Source organism: Phytophthora infestans, genomic scaffold (assembly GCF_000142945.1).
Source record: "Phytophthora infestans T30-4 supercont1.76 genomic scaffold, whole genome shotgun sequence".
Taxonomy (NCBI): Eukaryota; Oomycota; class Peronosporomycetes; order Peronosporales; family Peronosporaceae; genus Phytophthora; species Phytophthora infestans.
Window position 1 is genome coordinate 155,287 of NW_003303683.1, and position 21,311 is coordinate 176,597.

Genomic DNA, 21,311 nt, shown 5'->3' on the forward strand with positions numbered 1-21,311 from the left:
AAATAGGGATTATCGACCCATTTTGAGAGGGCCCTTGGAACTTGCCAAGGCGTCTAAGGAGGTAGTGGGGTCCCGGCTTTCGAGAGGGAGCATGGTCCACCAAATCTTGATCCATTTATACATGTACAAGAGTGCAAGAGGGAAAACGTGGCATCGTCGTTTTGGGATACAGTAAAAACCGGGCAGGGGTACAAAATGTAATCATGCGCTCCGTGACTCGTCAGTCTCCGTAATCAGCACAGTACTCGTACCACGTGTTGGTCGTGGCACTGCCACTGGTGCTTTTTCAGAGCTCAATTTACTACCTTCTTCCTACTGCTAGTGTACTTCCGAAGCCCCTTACAACCATGAGGTCATTCGCTCCCACTGGCCTTGGACTGCTGCTCGCCTTCGCTCACAACGCAGCCGATGCTGCTCTGCCAAGGAAGTTGCAGCGTTGATTGACTGTGACGTGGTGGTCACTGTCCAATGGCATGGCAGTGACCAGCCACGTCAATTACTTGAGTTCAGCTGGTCAGATTATTCTGATCAGCGTAAACTTAAGATCGCGTGTCTTTAGATACTGCTATTGCTGCTGCGTTATGTATACAAGCAACTGCCGCATGGACATGGTCTCAGGTCCAGCCGCATCTTGAGCAGCAGCAGTAGCAGGGGAGGCAGACTTAGCCTGTGCATTGGCACTGGCCCCTTCACTTGACGCTTGCGATCTTGTATTTGTTCGCATCGTGGGTTGAATAGCTTCAGCGTCGCTTGGAGCACTAACACGGCTCTGATGACGAGGCCGAGGGTTCGGTGACGGGCGCTCAGCTGCACGACTCCTTCTTTTAGCCATTACAAGCTGGACTTCTTAGCGCAAGTCTTTTAAGATACCAGAACCCTAAACCGAAGTTAAACGAAGCGAAAAAAAAGGTTCCGATTAAAGTTCCTTCCTACAATCTACGTTTCTTGTCTACGTGGATGGAGTGATCAAAAGATCCTTTAAGAATTTCTTGGGTTTGCTCAATACGTTTCTTAAGCAATTCACTGAAGTCGTGAATGACGTTCCGGGCGCTGCGTCCTTGGAATCCGGAATTTCGTTTCAGATCCGGCGGACGAGCTTAAATTGCTTGACCGTTGTTAGCCACAAGTCCAGACGAAGCTGATCGAGCTGCTTGTGTCGATCAGTCAAGGACTTTGTGCTGTTTACAAACGGATCTTCGGGTTGGCGAGTCTTTCGTATACCCCTAAACAAGCACGCTGAAACAGATGCAGTAGCAACGGATGTAGATCAAGCACAACCAGTGAGTATCTTTTTAGTGAATGCTCACCAAAAGCAACCGTGACGATTCACGGATTACCGCATTACATAATGTGTATAAGGTCTGCAACCAGTTTCGTGTTTCTTACCAGCTTCGTATCGCATTTTTCTGACCAATCAAGTTGTAGAGATTTAAGGACAATTTGATTGGTAAGAACGGCATGTCTCATCCGGTTATGTGATCAAAGAGAAGATTTAAGGATGGGGCTTATTACAAGCAAGTCAAAAGGGAAAACCTTAGATTTAAACCAGGCAACTTTACCAATCACATAAGATCTAAAATGTTGAAAAAAGGGCATCCAAGAAACCTATGTAAGATTAGAACAGCCGTGCAAGGTCATTACTATCGATAGAGTAGTCATCTGAGATAACAATTTTATTAATATTACTACTGTTATGATTGACATATTTCGACGCCTCACCGCTTTGATAACTGCACGTAGCAAATTCTGCTTCAGTGCAGAATTAATCTTGACTTTTCGGGTCGCGATGGAGTACGACTGGCATATGTTTCAGTGGAGAATGTTTGGTCGACCACGTGATGACAGCTCAAACACACCAGTCATGCTGAATTCTGCCCCAGTGCACAATTTGTCTCGGCATTTCTTTTTTGGTTTTTGTTTCTTGAAGCCTCACAACTAGACTACTAGCCGAGCGCCACCGCTACGCCGCGTAAGTTTGGATTTAATTATATTTGTTTATGCCTGTCCGCCTCCGCTACGCTTGAAGGCTATGTGCCTAAATCGAGTTTTCATAAATCTGGGTATAATTTAGATTGACCAGAAGCCGTGCAATTATTTATTCAAAAGACTGAGCCCCAGCATCTAGCCTACCCAATTAAAATGGCCTGTCCAGCTTGCACTAATTACACACTTGCACTGCCCGTTTAAGCTTGTAAGTAACTAAAGGTTGATTAATCCTTATACCAACCTCAATGAAAGCTAAAACATGTTCAAATCGAAATATTTTTATGCATGCAGCGTTCCTTTGTGCTGATTCAGAATTAGTCATTAGACACTCAATTCTGTGCCAGTTATGATTAAATCATTTGGACAATGTGTCGCAAGACGCCTTGCTGTTGTTGTTGTTGTTGTTGTTGCTTTTGTTGTTGACGGTAGTGCTTTTTATTTGAGAGTTTAACGATGCTTTCGGGATGAATAAACGGTATTTAGGCTTCAAGTATATTAACGTTTTCTTATGGGGTCTACTTAGCCAACTATAATTTACACCTCTCGTGTTTTGTAGTTGTCTTGCCGCTCTATTTAAAGTCGTATACTACGCCCTTGTCGGCAACACGTCCGCCGGTTAAGTAGTATCGAATTTTGCTGTCTAAAAAACGCTTAGAAACAATGGTCAAGTAGTAATTGTCATCAGCACATATAAGTTCTTTTGCTCAATCTAAACCTATCTATCTTTGTGGCTCAAGCGACAACGTTTATTAGCCAAGCGTTCTTCTTACGGCCAGCCCTTACGGCCGGCTACTGCTGTACTTGTAACTTGTACGATTTAGCAATACCTCATAAAAAACCCACTCAGATTACTTATAAATGTTAATATTTTTATAGCAAAACAAATGTAGTTATCATTTTAGTCATTGTAACTCGCAGAAACTACTGAGTACAGAGTATTAAGCGTATTAATAGTATGTCCTCGAAAACATGCGTTCTTACGAGCACCTTGAAGTATTGGAAGCAAGCTCTCAGTTTTATACTCGAATATTAAAAAAAACATGCATTATCAAAACTGTAAATACGATCCCGCCTTTGGATAATGGACAAATCTCCATATGTGCTCTGTGAACCACATGAATTTACTGATGTAAGCTACATAATTCAGTTTTTTTATAAATTGGAGCCGCCTTCGCTCCGCTAGACGGCCAATAATAAAGCTCAAAAATCTGAGCGTTTCGTGTGACGGACGGACAGACACTGAGCTAGCATTGATAGTTTAGAACTAGCGCTCTAAGCGCCCGCTCCGCGGACGCTAGAGCATGGTTGATTGGTATAGAGATAGCTAACCACCTCCGCTGCGCTGCGATGAGCTTAGTAATTTTTTCTCAAAGCAAAGCTCCATTCACTGCATGTATTCTGTGATCTACTTATGTTACGTTCCACAACAACACCGCACACAATTTCCTAAGTGCTCACATGTTATGCCTCACCAACCGCCTCTCGAGCGTATACCGCTTGCTTTTCTTAAAGTCATTTTTGAAAACATCACATATGAATATGTAGACGACAGCTGGATGTTACAGATAGATACCCGCGTGATCGATGTAGATCGTATGCGTATTGTTGATCGTCGTGGTCAAGGTAGACATGACCAGGGTTTAGCGCGATCTGCAAGATGAGCACCTTCTTACCCTGAAAGGTCGTCTATAATCTCATTTAAGCGCAAAGCTCCCAAAACGACACCAATCGGAGGTGGGCGTGGTTGCAAATGTAATATATGATGTTTAGAAGACGGGTCAGTATCAATTATGCTACGAAATGGGCATAGATCGGTGAGGAATCTGAGTGTAGCTGGGGTAAATACGCCTACTTAAACATATTACCATCTGCACGTCATTGCCGTGAGTCAGTCGACACCATATCAGTGCTTGTGACGGTCTATTAGAGCAAGGTTTGGTCAGCTCCTTGCGCGAAGTATCTTCTAGTACGGGTAGTATTTGCCGATGGTCGCTACAAACACCAATAAATTGCCTTGGCATTGTTCCGCTGATCTCTTAATTATATTACCGGAGGGTATTTCCACTATCTTCCGCATGCATTGATATTACGTGTATAGCTGACGTACTTACTGACTTATTTGCAAATCTACTGACTGACAGAGTGGTGTAGATGCTTTCCGAGTGGCATTTACTGGTTCCCATATACATAAGAAGCCACATGGCTGTAGGCAAATTATCAGATCGTATATATCTTAGCCGTGAATCGAAACGTAGCTCATGTACACACGATGAAGTACTTACGCTGCCTACCTAACTGTCCGGCGTGCTATTTGATGTGTCCGTGCATATCCCGCAATGTCGCCAATGGGTGTGGCCGGGATGTTCAGCACCCATGCATTGGATCACTGCTGCAATCTCGGTACCTTTCCATCGTCGTGCTAGCTTACGGTACCTACGCTTATAATCAATCCGTCTAAATGATAAAGCGCGTCACTAATTGGGCACAGGTCATACCCGCGGTGATACAGGCCAGCTGACCAGGCGTCTGTTAGCAGTAGTCAAAGCAATATTTACGCGTGCGGCGGGTACACCTTGTTGCCATCCGCAGCTCAACCGAGCTCATATATCGACAACTATGAACAGGGCACTAAAGTATAGTACTGCGTACAGCCACATAGACTTGCGACGCCCACCGATATGGTCTGCACTATCGCACACATGTCAATGTAGACAACAACTTATTAGTCGCGCGTAGTGCACGTTCAATAATGTGGTTTCAATTTGTGAGCGCGCATTAGTGGTATAAGCGCTGTGAGCGTTGATGGTACATATAGAATGGTTCAGCTTATGTCCAAATGAGTGAGTGTACTAGCCGTCCACGTGACGCGTATGTGGATAGGAACGGCCAACTTGCAGCGGTACACAGTAGATGCCATGTGCTAATTATTTTTATGAAACGCGCTACGCTCTGTAGGTGTGTCAATAATATTAGCAGCATTAAAGTCAGTTTACCGTATGTGCGGCTCCAAGCCGCGCACCGTCCCCCCCCCCCCTACAAAATACAAAGAGAGGTAGGAAAATGGGGGCCTAAAAGGATATACATTCTAATTACTTGATCTTCTGCTACTTCTTTTGCTCAATGTACTTGGTGTTTTGGGCGGTTTGTTGGGCGGCTGCGCCTCGTTTTGTTCTTGAAAACAGGTCAGGGTTTATCGCCTTCTTGACGGTCGTCCGGCGGCGCACTTCGGTCGAATCAGGTAGTGGGGGATTTTCCTCCCAGAACTCAACCGCTTTTGGGCTCGCAGGTAATACAGCGCCGCACGATGTCCCGCCCGCTGATTGTATGGAATGCGTAAGCGTACTGTAGCTTCCCACAGCAGACACAGTGCGCCCGGGAATCTGTCGTAGACCGCTGAGGGTTCAGCAGAAGCGGGTCAATCTTTGCCCCGCATTGCTTGCACGTAGGACCCACCATTTTGCAAAATGTGAGTAATTTACAAATTATATTGTTTTAACCAATTACTTGCATAAAAATAATAGCCAATAGCACGGTAATGTAAAGCAGGTATTTGTTAATAAAAAATTAACAAATTGTTTATTATTTAATATTTTTTCAAATATGTTTCTGTTTCTATAACAGTACTATTTTCAGATTCCAAACAAATACATACTTTACATGCAGCAAAAGTGACCAAAAAGATTATGTACTTTGCGCACATGCATACATCGGGTGCGGTGCACGGGAGCAGATAGCGAAATGACCGTGCACACGCGCGCCTTCATTACACCGTGACAGTGGTGAGTGCCAGGTGAAGTAAAAAAAATATTCGAAAAGCCCCTACAAATAGCGGTGGTTAGCGTGTTCAATTTAATGTACATGGGACAGGTTTTGCATATCTAAATGTAAATATTTAATCGTCGAGACAGCTCGCTTTGGTGTTTGCAACCAATCGGTGCGTTTCGTGCTCAGCAGAAATATTTACCTCACGTCCAATCGCGAACGGTCTGATCCTGCAACACATCCAAGTCAGTGTCGCAGGTCTGAAAATATCGACCAATCAGGGCGCGAGTTAATTGTGTGACGCTTTTGGGTATAATTGTAATTTTGGCATAGCTAGGTCGAGTCAGAAAGATAGGCGAGGTCGGTAAGAAGGGACGAAATTGTATTAGACAGGCTGAGTGTAGCCATGAGAAAAGGCAGAAAAAGACAGCAAGAAAGGAAAACGACGGACTTATTGACAGACGGACAGGCTGCAAGGTTAGAAGCGGAGCGATAACTAGCGCTCTGGGCGCCCGCTCCGCGGACGCTAGGGCATGGTGGATTGGTGTAGAGAGGGTTGACTACCTCCGCTGCGCTGCGGTGAGCACAGAAACCCTTACTCAAAGCAGAACTACATTTAGTATATAAAATATACTGTGCTCAAGTTATGTTGCGTTGCAACAAACGATGTACACAATATCCTTAGTGTTAACGTGTTCTACATCACCAATTGCCTGTCAGCCGACCGCTTGTATTATTTAAAGTCATTTTTGACAGCTTCACTTATAAAAAGGTCTGCGTGACGACTGGCTGTTACAAATAGATACCCGCGTGATGGATGGCTATTGTTGAGCATCATGGTACAGGTAGACGTGACAGTAAACTATTGCGAAGAAGAAGTATTCGCCGTTACCACCGGGGCTATAAGTCATCTGCATGATGAACACTGTCTTTCCCTAAAAGATTTTGCCTTAATTCTCGGCTGAGCGCTTCGCTCCGGAAATGCCACACTTTCAGGTGCGCATCATTGCAAAGTTACTTTCGGTTATTTAGAAGGTGGATCAATATTATTGGTGCGCCAAACCTCAACATAAATCGGTGAGGAGATCCCAGATAAGTTTAGCGCTAGTAAATACGACGACCGAAGTGTATTGGGATACAACGACATCGGGTGAATTGAGTGACGTCTACTATTTGTCTAGCCGAGAGTTATTCTATACCATATAGCTGATTGCGACGGTCAGTTAGAGCGAGTTTTGTATGTCTCTGCATGCATATTATTGTTTAGAGCCGCTCGTATCTGCCGAGGGTCACAGAATATACCAATTTCGCCTCTCCATATGCCTCGCTGAGCTCTTCATAGTATCATGATATCATCGAAGGGCCTGTACGCGATGTTCGCTGACTCGTATCAATTAATCAGATTGTAATTAATAATAAACTTAATCTCATAACCCTTCTATGATAGGATGAACGCCATTGACTTACTTACCGACTTATTTGCATAGCTAATGATTATCAGAGATCCGTTTATCCTTTCCGAGTGACATTTACTGGCTCCTAAATGTATGCCAAACACACAAAGCCACATGGCTGTAGGCAGAGTATCAAATTGTAGTGGTGTTTAGACTTAATCTGAAATGTAGCTCATGTACATTATATGAAGTACTTTTGCTGCCTACTTATCAACTCGGCGTGCTATTTGATATGACCGTGCATATATCGCAAGGTCGCTAACGAGTGTGTATACCACGCACTCGTGAGAGCCAAAATCTATGTATAGGGTCACTGTCGCTCTCTCGGTACATTTGCGTCGTCGTGCTGGCTTACTGTGCTAACGCTTCTGATGTATCAGTCTATATGACCAAGCAGGTCACTTACTGGGCACAGGCCATACTGCAGCGATACTGGCAAGCTGGCCGCGCGTCTGTCAACTGTATTTAACGCAGTATCTATGCGCGCGGCGGGTACACCTTATAGCCACCCGCGACTGAACCGAGTTCTTATCGCGACCATTATGGACAGGGCACTAAAGTATAGTACTGCGTACAGACAGTTCAGCTTACCACACCCACCGGTATGGTTTGCGCTACTGCACACGTGCTCGTATCTATGTAGACAGCAGCTTAATCGTCGTGTGTAGTGCTCACTCGATACTGTAGTCTCCATTTGTGAGCGCACAGTAATGGAACGTACGCTGTGAGCGCTGATGGCACAGATATCATGGTTTGCATGTATCCAAGTGAGCGAGTGTACACTCGATCTATTGTAACGCACAAGCCGAAAGGGACGGTCGGCTTGCAAGGTTTCACAGTAGATACCATGCGCTAGTTATTATATGAAACGCGCTACCCTCTGTAGGTGCGTCAACACTATTGGCAGCGCCACAGTCAGTTTACCGTATGTGCGTCTCCAAGCCTCGTACCGTCAGCCAGTATACAAATTACAAAAATAGGTAGGAAAATGGGGGCCTAAAAGGGTATATATTCCAATTACTTGCTCTTCTGCTGCTTCTTTTGCTCGATGTACTTGGCGTTTCGGGCGGTCAGTTTGCGAGGTTGGCTGCGCCTCTTTTTTTCTGGGGGTACCAGTCAGGATCCATCGCCTTCTTGATGTTCGCCAGGCTTTCCTGGCGGCGCACTTCGGCCGAATCAGGTAGGGGGGGGGGCTTTTCCTCCCAGAGCCCAACCGCTTTTGGGCCGTTCTCGCAGGCAATACAGCGCCGCACGATGTCCCGCCCGCTGATTGTACCGAACGCGTAATCGTACTGCAGCTTCCCGCAGCAGACGCAGCGCGCACGGGAATCCGCTGCGGGGTCAGCAGAAACGGATCAATCTTCGCCTCGCATTGCTTGCACATAAGGCCCGCCATTTTGTAAGCTGTGAATAAGTTAGCAAAATATATTGTATTAACCAATACTTGCGTCCAAATATTAGCCAATATCACGGTACTGTAAGGCTAATATTTTAAAATATTAATATTTGGCTTTGCTATAATATATTATTATCAGATTTCCAAACAAATACATACTTCACATGCAATATAAATTGACTAAAACAATTATCTATCGTGCGCGCATGCATTCGTCGGGTGCGTTGCACGGGAGCAGATAGCGCAATGACCGTGCAGCCGCGCGCCTTCGTTGCACGGTGGCAGTGTTGTGAGTGCCAGGTGAAGTAAAAAAGATATATATTCGCAAAGTCCCTACAAAAAGCGCTGGTCGTGAAGCCTACTTTAAAATTTTAAATATTATCGTCTCTACTTTAATGAGTGTGTGTGGAAAATAGCATCGCCGAGCTCTCACAAATGCAGCCTGTGAAGCTTATATTAATAATATCAATACTACTAATATCGTCTTTACTTTAAAAAGTGTGTGGAAAATAACATACCAGAGCTCTTACAAAATACTGGTCTGTGAAGTCTACATTAATAATAATAAATATCTCTATTTGAGAAGTGTGCAGTGTTCTTAGAAAATTAAGTAGTTACTGTGCCCGATTTGCAGTACATACGACAGGTTTTGCGTAGCTAAATGTAAATAATCAATCATCAGCGCAGCTCGCCTGGCTGTTTGCAACGAATCGATGCGTTTCGTGCTCGACAGAAATGTTTACCTGACGTCCAATCGCGAGTCCGATAGACGGTCTGATCGTGCGACAGATCCAGTCAGTGTCGCAGGTCGGTCGGTATTGACCAATCAGGGCGCGAGTTAATTGTGTGACGCTTTGGACACATTTGTAATTTATGCATAGCTAGGTCGAGTCAGAAAGATAGGCGAGGTCGGTAAGATGGGACGAAACTGTATAAGACAGGCCGGGTGTAGCCATGCACAAAGGCAGGCAAAAGCAGCAAGAAAGGAAAACGACGGACTTATTGACAGACGGACAAACACGCTACAAGGTTAGAAGCGGAGCGATGTATGTACATTTGTAGCGTTCCGCCAATTACAACGAGTTGCGCTTTGTGGTGTATGCGCTAAAACCTCGTAGGTATTCATATTAATGCTGAATTATGCCATAGTGCATAATTAGTCTTGGCCTATCGGGAGGTATTACTTCACAGCTAAATACTCACAGGTCATTATCATTCACTAAACCTGCTCTAGAGCATAATTAGTGAATCTGGAACATAATTATGTAGGCGTTTCGACTACAGGAAGATTGAAGCTTCTTGTAATAGATCGGCTCCTAATTCGGAGCTTCCCCTACCAAGTGCAGAGCAAGAGTCGAAGATCACCTTTAGTCGCAAAATCAAAACGCCATGCGAGCTCATGCTGCCGTGTGGTTTTTCGCTTCAGAGAATGGATTCAGAAGTACGCTCGAGATAGATTGCAATCACAAAAAATAGATCTACGCGTATCGGGTTGTAAATGGCTACTGAATCGAGGCGGAGTTGCGTTAAAAGCTGCTTGGAGTGCTCTGCCTGTCGAACAAGGCTACGGATGAAGGATTTCCCCGGCACCTTACTGATCAAGGGATCGGAATATAGGATGAGCGCACAAAACGAAATAAGAACGGGACCAGATCTCACTCTTCTACAAATAAGTCGAAAGGAGAAGGGGGCAAATCACAAGAACGTGTGTCTGGAACCAAAATCATCAAGCAAAGCCAAGCGACGCTGATTCGAGCCCGTATCAAATACTATCAAGTTCTGACAGCAGAGCGCAACATAAACATTCACACGTCATATAATCGCGGGAGCTTAAGCGGCGTTATTGATGCGGTAACTGGTACCGTTGAGATCAGGATACTGTAGTCGCGTGCTGACGATAGAGCAACGACAGCCGAGGACGCATATGCGGCTATAGCTACGCGCTTGGCTACCTCTTTTGTATCTATGAGGGGTATTGCAATGTTTCCACCTGAACATGGAGACGTTCATGATGAACCTTCACAGCAGGGATTGGGAAATAAAATGTTTATTTTACGGAAGAACGATCACCTGCGTAATAGCGACTGCAATACGACAGGAAACAATAATAATAACTTTACAATACAATGAATATATTGGGCATTTGCGTCTCCATCGTCGAACCTTCGTCCTCATTAACGCCTCTCAGTCGCTTGCTATGGTGTCAGCGCGAGTGCTTGCATTCCACATATCAAGGGTAGCCCGGAGAAAGGTTACCACCTCAAATTGACATCTGCCAACCGCCCTCTCTGCGGAGTCAGAATAAGCTTCGTCTGCGAGAACAGACGCTCCCACGCATTACTCGTCGGTGGGATCTTCGTTTGCAGAGCGCTGTAGACCACAGACGAGCGGCCTGTCCTGCGCGCTGCTGAGCCTTCCAGCAGAGCCGTCGTAGCGAAGTCTGGAGCGCGGTCTCTCTTGCGTTTATCGCCAACGCCAGTCGATCGGTCCGAAGCAAATTTCGAGACGGATTTGGCCTCAGCAGTTGCTAATGGAGTTCCGTTTGCCACCTTAATTACCGCCTTTTCAAAATCGGTGAGTGCACTATTTTTGAAGATGGATCCAGGTGGGAGCCCAAATCTGGGTACTGATCCAGGAGCGAATTAAACAGCAATCGGGTGTCGGCCATCGTAGTCTCGTCGTCCTGCAGCTTCTTGCAGAAGCTGTCGAACACGCGCAAATCTTCGTTCAGTGCCACGATTTTTCGGTGGGCGGATGCAGAAGGAAGGAACTCCGCAACCGCTTCAACCTTCCTAATATCGCCCCGGATTTTGATGTAGCGGGAGACCATCTCGCGTGTTGACGACCAGCGCGTCGCGCTCCTCTTAACTGGGCGAAGCTCAGTAAATTTCGCCAGCTCGGCGCTGTTGTTTGGGTGCCGCAGCTGTACCATGAGCGTGCCCACCTGATCCAGCTCCGCCTCGTACCAGCTCAAAAGTACTTGGACAGCCACGTTGAGTCGGTTGCTGGCTCACTCGACCAAGGGTACCTCCAGTTTGGTCGCAATCGAGCGATTCGTCGAGCAATTATCACCAACAACGAACAAAACCATGGCGAGTGTCTTGTTGTAGAGGTCCGGGGCCCGCTAGAAGTGATCAATATGTACGCCCGCTGTCTGCGGCCCCTAAACGACTGGCAAAATCGATAGCAATCGACGACGGAATGTGCCACCGTGCATGTAGACGCAGAGCAATGCGGCAAAATGCGTAGGGCCATGCGTCCACCCGTCGAAAATGATGCCAAATGCATCGCCCATCTCCTCGAGTATCAAGCCGACTTTGGCGGCAGCAAGATGCATATTTGCCTTCAGTGGCTTCGAGCTTGTAGATCGCAGGCGCGACATCTCACGCGTGAGCGGTTCATCCACCTCGCAGAGAGGCAAGTTACGCACCACAACCCAGCGTAGCCATCTTTACAAATGGTACACCGCCTCTGAGACGAAGCCAAAGGACTCCATCGCTAAGTTCTCCGCACAGCGATATGTAGCCATTTCAGTCAAGTGGTCGGGGGTGTTTGGTGCCCAAGTGAGAGAGCAGGTTGGAGTAGCCGGTAGCGGGGGCCTGCTTGCGAGCTCCGTTACAGATCTTGCACGTGTAGCGATAGTCGGCTCCCGCTTCGAAGAAGGAAGCACATATGTAAGCGCTTGTGGGCATAGTGATGCTCGCGGGTTGCAAAAGGGAAAGTTGCTGGTCTTGAGTTGTGGAAATGCTAGTAAATAGCGAAGTGAGATTGAAAAGGGTTTGAAAACAAAGTTTTAGTCGGGAAGAGCAAGAATACACAATGGTTAGCCCACGTAGACACCAGTTCTTTGACTTTGTTCCTCTATACTCTTCTTACTTAGTCTTTTAAGGTATTGTATTGGGCAGTAATATGTACAATAGTGGGGACAATATTTATTATTGGATCAAACTGCAAAAAATAAATACAAAAATTGGGCAATAATGCCCAACTGCAAAAAAAAAAATAATTATTGTCCCCACTATTGTACATTTATTGCCCAATTTTGTTTTTCGGATCCCTGCTTCACAAGAATTCTAAGAGAAAAAAATCAAAAGTACATGAAGGCTTTAAAGAAGCTGTTGTAGCTGCATATGAAGAATACCGAGAGTTAAAAGTCTCTGAGGATCCAGGTGCACCCATTCTTTCTTCGAGGTTTCAATATTTTAAGAAACCAGCAGGGATCCCCACGTTTAATGGCTCTTAGCTGCCGAAGCAATTCGACAAACGACAACAAATCAACGCATTGCCTAGTTACTCATTACTGTCAGCTGAATGAATGCAAATTATATTGTATGTATTCAAATACTAGATCTTCATCACATCTATTTTCTTTGTAATGCCCTTCCTCCACGAAGGGAGATATTAGTTTGCCATCGTGCGGAATCAGTCCGATCGCTGCATGTCTTACCAATATTATCCCGAAAAATACCATTGCCACGACCTCTTGACGAGATACGTCGACCACCTAGGGTGCGTCCTGGTCCAGCTCGATCACTTCGGCGACTATTCTGGAGTCACCATTGCCTCTTTCGGCAGTGGTAATTGTCGTGAAAGCTTCCGTCCCGCTTTTGTTAGACGGAAGATTCTGTCTAATTCTACGATTAGCAAGAGGACGTGGTCATTTTTTTCATCCATCCACTCTTAGCTTTCGCATCTATATGCACACAACTAAGTGGACACAAAACATGTAAAAAATACGATCTGCATGGCCACACGCGCCGAGTAACGCTTACATCCCATCCATGTGTCGATTGTCCCCATCGCTCCATTCGCCGCTTGTTCACCTCCTTTTTATCCTGTGCGTCCCGATAATCATCATCACTCTTGTAGCTTCGAGCTACGAGTATAGCTTCAGACGTGCTCATTTCGCCAAGCAAAAAGCATATGTCATAGTGTATATCATCTCTGTTATAGCGAGATTGGGTGACAAATACAGCTTTTTCGCACGGGAAACGAGTTTTTCACTGGGTTTGGCCTCACTAGCAAATACGGAGGCACGAATAGAATGGTGCTTACACCGAAGCAGTACTTTCTGCATCAATTCGCCCGTTTTGAGACGTACGCGAAGACTGTAGTATCTTTTATTCAGCTTGTTCTCACGGGACGTTCAACCGCACGAAGAAATTGATGCTAAATTGAAAGTAGCGCAGCTGCGTACTGAGTTTCAGCTCTTTGTGAAACCAGAAAAAGTGCCACTGGAAAAAATGATCGCGATGCATCTGAAATTCCACACACAAACAGCTGAAACTCAACTGTGTTCTACTTAAAGGTTGCGTTCATTAGAAATAAAAAGGACCCGGGATCACGATCCAACTGACGCATCATCGCTTTCGTAGAAAACGCCACAAAGAAAGGATATTCGTCTGTCCCGTCCCCAAGAACTAGATCTCCTTCATTGTCCACGTTATCTCCAAATGTGAACGTAGTCGGTTCATCTAGATTGCCGAGCACTTCTTGCAATGGAAATTATTTCGTCCAGTATATATGTTTGGAGGATAATTGTGTTCTTGTGATTGTACACACAGCTCTGGACTTTTTGTAGCTTAGGAACGTTGCCTCGTTTAAGCGAGAACTGATCAGTTAATGAATTCAGAATTTGATTTGGCGTTGCTGACGTTTCTGTCATTTTCCGAGTCTCATACTTCATGACACGAGTGCAGGGCCTTGACCGCGGCGACCCGACCGGAGATGCGGGCTGTCCATGCTCAAAAACGTCGCTGATATCTGTTTGAAGACACCACAAAACCTTGAGCCAATACGTACAGCTCAATTTGTCTTCTTTACAGGTCGAAGTGTTGTAATACCAAATGCGATAACGCATTTGGTGCTGGTCGTGATTCGTAGGGCACGTTTTTTCATGTTGGTGTATGTTTTGATAGTGCGCAGAGTGTCCAGCTTCTCTTCTGTAGCGCGAGCGCCTTGAACTCGCTCAAAATGCTGCCAAGCGTAGAAGAACGGCATGCTCCGCCACGGTAGTCTGTAAAGGAGACGAGTGCTTCTCTAATATCGATAAACTACGTTGGTTTCCGTGTGGATTGCAAGTGGCATTGAAAATAGTTTGTTTTACATCTAGGACGTTATATAAAAATTGATTTACGGATCAATCCAGCATGACTCTAACTAATATTATGCTTGCATCTTACCTAAGAAAAGTTCTATTAGATTAGTAGCATCGCGCCCAAGCGAAGACGTACCCGAAGTGAAATAGAGGAGGATTGGGGATAAGGTTTGTCCTGCCCCCTCAGCTCAGCTCTGCAATTTAAATCAAGTTGGTTAATTGCATAGTGATACTTTCTGCTCTGATGTCAGGTGGTTAGTTGACTTCCTATTTCGTTTACTTTAGATTTCATGTCTTCTCAAGTCAAAAGCGCTACGAAACTGGTTTTGCGATTTTTTTTCGATGGTTGTGTATTTACCAGATTTTAGACCCTTTCTGCATACTACAGTATCACATGACTCAATTGTACACAATAAACTTGAAAATGCAAGCTTTCTAATACTGCTCTTTTTATATACATAAATCGTCTCCGTTTTAGATATATGACATAGAACTGGGTTCAGAAAACACGAAACTGGTTGCAGATCTTAATCGAAGTTTTGTCCTACCGGTAATATGCTGCAATTCTACTGAGCACAATCCTAACGTATAATACGGAATAATATGCCGTCTACTATTATTATAGAGCGCGGTCTATAGGAATTACCGCGTTGTAGTCGATAGCGTTGTATTTCTTTGGTAAGCGCTGACAGCTCAGGTAATTAAGACAGATACAGACAGCGACACAAAAAGCCGGAGTAAAATCTGCGACACAAAAACTTGGACGACTAGCAAAACATATTCTGATTGACTGAATAAAACTGAGAGTATGGAATAAAAAGTTCAGCTACGCTTGTTTATTATACCGTTGCCGACTCATAGCACGGAATTGCTGATTTAAAGCTATGAATTACGGGTTCGTTGGGAGAACTTTCCCAAGCTGCAATTGTAGCTTGTATGGCTCGAAGACGTTTTTCAGCAGCCGTAAGGCCTTTTTGAGGTAGTAATTTACCTCGAATTCGAGACTTTAGAGGTCCCATTACCCCTACATCAAGCGGTTGACAAACCGATGTAGCTTTAGCGGGTAATGGGACCACTGTAGCGCATGCCTGTTCGGCAACCACACGCATACCCTCCTCTGAAACATGACAATAAAAATTGTCCGCTAAGAGGAGGGCAGGGGAGTCAATTTCAGGTTTTAAAATGTTTTCTACATAAAACTCCCAGCCGACTGTATCCATCCAGCCAAACTCTTGTACTGTGTAAAAGTGACAACTTGGCAGCGTGCTTAACTCGTTGGAATCAATAAGTCCGCCACGTTTGCCGCGCAGTATGAAGAGAATCGGAAGTTTTTTTCCTAAAAACAAACATTTTTAGTAAACAAAAGTAATATATATATATATATATATATATAAATAATACTTATAATTAGCGCAAGGAAAAATAATAACAACTTACCATCAGCGCGAACTGTCAAGACAGCCGTCATGCGTCCGCAGTGTTTTGTCAGATTTTGGATTTTAGCTGATCCTTGTCGCCCTTTAATTGCCCAGGTTCTTGCTGGCGGCATGTCGAACTGGATGGCCGTTTCATTCATGCTGTAGACTTCCGGTAGAGAGTATGAGCCGTACTTACTCCAAAATTCAATTGCAAAATCCGTTTTTAAGCGCTGCAGATCCACACTTGGGAGCTTGGTTTCTTGGGCTGTTTGAGTTGAGAATCCGTAACTAAAATCAGGTTTAAAAAAATATTAGTAACTCAGTTAATAATGCAATGATATTTTACAGATAATACCGGTCGGCGGTTCGCTGCAGTAGACGTTCAAGGGCCCGTCTGCAACTCTCGTCAGACTTCTTGTTCTCCGCGTAGGCCTCTATCCAGTCAGGGTAGTTCTCTTGAATAAAAGCAATCATTCCTGATGTAGTAAGAAACTACAAGAGTTAAACAGTAAGAGGAAGTAATAACAAAATACTATAAAATTTAAATAACTCACTTCCTCGTCGCGGCGTCCGTCTTTCATGTACGTCAAAAGGGCAGAGGTAAATGGAAAGCTTTCCTTACGTCCCTGCCCTTTGGTCGTCTTGTCCAACTTGTTCCCCTCGTCGACGCGCAGCTTGGCCCTACCGACCCACCACCCATGCACCGTGCCGTGCGGGTGGCCCAGCTTTTAAACGGCGGCAGTGAGCCCAATCCTCTCAATGAGGTCGACTGCCGCCAGCTTCTCTTTAATTGGGTAGCCGCGCTGCTTCTTCGTCCCCATCGTAGGTTTAGAAAGTGATCGTGCAGCGCGGCTTCACCATCGAATTGCTGGCTTCCAACCGAGTTTTAGCTCAATTTATTGGATGGTCATCATAACTAAACTACTTTTTGATTGGTCAAAATTTACTATGGGGCGCTTTCATTTTTCCGTGTTTTGTGTACGCCGGCTTTTTGTGTCGTTGTCTGTAGACCCATTGGGGGACACGGTTGTCTCGGGCTCAAACCCGATAGAGCCCGTTAATTCTCCGCTGAAGCTTTAAGTCTCTTCGTTCTGTTGTCATTTACATAGCTCTCTTTCTTTAATCTATTGTCGTAGATTAGCTTCTACGAGCTCGTCCTTGATAGTCCCGAGCAGTGACTTGCGAACATGCGACAGCGAGATGAAACTTCGTCATGAATTTGCTCTCGGTCCCGTCACCATTGCCGAAAGCATGATGCGCTCATACGCCAACCCAACTGACAAAAGTGCTTTCGACAGGTGATGGCATACCACCACCTTTAGTCTCTACCCAGTCGATCGCACGCTGTTTTAAATTGATCTCGAATATCTTGCGTTATGACGGCAAAATTGAGAATGATCGTAGTTAAATGGTAGCGAGATATTAGCTGAGCTGATTTAAGAAATTCTAGAATTCTAGGGTACTTTTTAATACGATTGGCTGAACCCTCGTAGAACGGTGCTCTGTTTAATACAGAAAAATCGATTTTACAGGATTTAATATTCAGGAAAGTCCTCAACCGCTAAAACACCGCATTTACAAGTTTGATAAAGATGAGATTGGGGTCTTAAATCACTGAGAATCTGTGATGGGTAGATATACGTGGGTTTTCTAGAGTTGCGAGAAAATGCAATATAAACGAGGGAGAGGTCCACTTCTCACAGCCGTTCATTTCCAAAAAGAGAACGATGAACGGACCCGGGGACAAATGTTCTGCGCAGTTCTGGCGAGAGCTGGATGGAAGGCACGTAAGCCGACTGGAATCTGCAGGCACCATCCCTACGCGAAACCAGGTGTGAAAGGACGTCTAGACGAGACGCGCAGAGGAATCGACTTTCTTGTTAGTAAATTTTTGTGTCAGAAAAAAAAACATACTTACCAATTAATTTTGATCTTTTGATATTTAGGAGAAGAAAAGTGATGGCATTTGGCCGCAAGGTTGACTTGTTGCAGCTCGCAGCTGTGTTATCGGCTCCGCTCACCCTGCCCACTCCGACGCCGCCTGCAGTAGCGACTACCACTGCCTCTCCACTCTCAGTTGAGACGGACATGCCGCCTGTACAAGCCGTTTTGGATCAAGTCGTGCCTAACGTAGTCATTGACGGTACTTACTTGGCAGCTGCATCGGAGGTTGGAGACGCTCAAGACGAACCGGGTATCAGAGCTTCGATTGTGTCCGAAGAGGAGAAAGAGGGTCCTGAAGATGCACCTGCCGTCGCTTCAGGCGATAGTGGGATGAATGAGTTCGACTATCCGTAGTTCATTGACGTGATGCGGTCTGAGCAGCTTTTTTGTGCTGTTGATGCAGACAACATCAATGTCTGCAGAGAAGCGGTTCCGTGCCAAAAAGAAGTTGAGTCCATCAGCGATCCAGTGGATGATCCTGGCGCTCTATCAGATTATTACGAAAGCGAGGTGGATTCGGACAGTGACTTCGATGACGAGATCCATCTCTTCGAGTAAGACAATGATGCCATACCGGGAAGTATATGATGAAAGTCATTCGTGTAAGTCTGTATTATACAGAATAATTCTTCTTGTAGATGTCTTATTCTGTAGCCAATATGCTTTTTTGCTAGCTCAAGTGTTGTTCTGTATTATTCTGAATTCAGCTAACCTTCAACTAAATGAAGCTGGTGATCTGTATGATGGGATTGGGGGGCCAACGAGATCAGCGGTGGCCAACGCTGATTCATTACTGCAGCTATTCTTTTAATTCCTCCCGAAGTAGCTGTGGTATCACATTTCAAAAGAGTCGGATGCATATCGTTTCGAATGCACCAAGAGTGTCGCCAAGCGCCAACGTACCAAACAGCTCAAGATTCAAGCAAAGGACCCTACCAAAACAGTGCTGCCTGCTGCCATTGGAAGCTCAGAAAGAGAAGCTTCAGAAAAGAAAGCCGATCAAAGCTCGCGAGATACCCCTATGTCATCGGACTGTTGGTGGCGCGCACACAAAAGCCAAAGGCACTCGCCGGTCAACCTGGAAAGCACCTTATTATCGCCGACAACTTCTACACATCATGTGCTCTGGCGATCTCACTGGTGGACCATGGCTTCTATTTTGTCGGAACACATTGAAATGACCGTCTGGGGTGGCCTGTCAGCTTCGCGTTCACGCAAAAAACGCGACCAAAGTCTATGGCACGTGGGACCTATCACATCGCTCAATGCAAGAAGTATCCCGCGCTGGTTGCAGTGTCCTGGATGGACGCTAAACCAGTGAGTATGCTTGCAACGGGTTGTGCAACTACGAGACGTCTGTGACAAGGAAAGAGAAGCAGTCTGTCGTCCCCCAATTGGTCCCCTGTCCTCAACTACACCTTTTCAACTTCAAAATGGCGACAGGTAAAATCAAAGTGACAAAACGTAAGTTCAAAGTGACATGACACTGACACTTAATATTTATGGGAGTATTTACGTTTGGAGTTCATTAGATGAAGAGGCAAAAAGTGGCGGCAACTACTCCCGCCAATTTTGGTGGACGCTGGCTGGCTGTACGGCGTCGATGGAATCAGTGGACACTGTTGCTGCAGTTTGTGGCCGCACTGCCTTTCATTCATTTAGCAATTCTCACTGTGCTTCCTACCCACACAGCAATGCTGTACGACGACGCTACCGTTCGACGGGTTCTCCGTGCAGCTCACGAAGGCCAAGATTGGCGCGATGTCGCGCCATCGTCAAGCTATTCTACGCGTCCCACCGCACCTCACCATCAAGGCGCACCGTGAAAGCTACCTAAAGCTGGCTGCAGACCTCCTCGTACTCGAAGCTATCACCCCAGAACTTTGCTACAAGTGCTCGTTGCACACCATGAAGTTCCATGCGCGTGCGATCCAGATGAAAGATATGCCTGTAGGAGAATAAAGACAATATCAAGAATAAAGACAATATCAAGTTTGGCTTTGCTGGCTCCTATGTTCGATGTCACTTTGAACTTACGTTTTGTCACTTTGATTTTACCTGTCGCCATTTTGAAGTTGAAAAGGTGTAGTCGCTGATTATCATAGTGGTATGGGTGGGGTCGATTACCACGAGCAACTGCGACTGCAGCGCTACTCAATACAGCGCTATGTAGCATTCAAGGAATACTACAGTCAACTGTTCCTAGGATTCGTTGACATGGCCGTGGTCTCCGGCTTTATTATCTACCGAATAACGATGAAGAAAGACGGACAGCAAGTGCCGACCCACGCGGAATACATGCGCCGCCTGCACATGGAGCTTTCGGGGATTACTGCGGCAAGTCTTAGCAGCAACATGGGCGCTGAGGACTTAGTATCAAGCCCAATTCGCTCGTGCGAGCACCAGCATCAAAACCAAGAGAGTCTCTCTCGGTCGAAACGCCGTCAGCACCTGTGCAAGGTGTGCTCCGCAATGGCACCTCCAAGAACCAAAGGATTCGAAACCAGCCATTACTGCCAACGCTGTACGGACTTTCACGGCGGAAACGTGCCTCTCTGCAACTGTGTTCGTCGAAAGGAGACGGAAAAAAAGTCTACATGCGGCCAGATTTGGCACGACACCTGGGTCAATGGTACAGCCATTCCCGCCAGTCTGAAAAAGCGTATTTGGTTCCGCAAGAGCCAGCGTGATAAATATGAAAGTGAAGAAGAGTAGATGGTTAGCGAAAGCAGCGTAGAAGCAAATACAAAGTCTACTCACGTGTCCTGGTGCTCAACGTCCAATGACCGATGCGTAGCGTCCTCACACCAACATTTCGGCCAGTTCTAGACTAGAAGGAAGTAGGAGAAGAACTAGAATAGAACTTGTAGTAGGAGACTAGAAGGAAGTAGACTAGAAGGAAGTACGAGAGGAACTAGAATAGAACTTGGCCGAAAGGTTGGTGTGAGGACGCTACGCATAACGCGTGGTAGCTCTTGGCGCACTTGTACTGAAAGCCATTCGTTCTGGCGCGAAGGACGCAATTCGTATTGGTTTGGAAAGGATACTTTTAGAAAAAGGTTTTGCATCATTGAGCCAATCCTTACAGATCTTCATTTATCCAATGAGCGGCCAAACGGGTGGATTCAATGTAGTGTTTATAACCACTACAACCTCAATTTATGCACTAGTTTGCAGTGTTTTTACTGGAATCGGCTTGTGGCGCAATAGTTTTTGCAGATGTGATAGTATAGCTCTTTGAAGTCATTTCTATA

The 21,311-nt window shown here is 45.5% G+C and overlaps 1 protein-coding gene across 1 annotated transcript; it reads right to left on the reverse strand.

Annotated features, from left to right (window-relative positions):
- Nucleotides 1–15,584: 15,584 nt before the first annotated feature.
- PITG_18702 (uncharacterized protein) lies at nucleotides 15,585–17,354 on the reverse strand (the record flags this gene model as incomplete). The annotated part of the gene is made up of 6 exons (XM_002997307.1): nucleotides 15,585–15,614; nucleotides 15,742–15,812; nucleotides 16,133–16,401; nucleotides 16,469–16,605; nucleotides 16,668–16,838; nucleotides 17,352–17,354. 6 exons carry the CDS (start codon nucleotides 17,352–17,354, stop codon nucleotides 15,585–15,587), a joined length of 681 nt encoding a protein of 226 aa, XP_002997353.1.
- Between the last annotated feature and the right edge of the window lie 3,957 nt (nucleotides 17,355–21,311).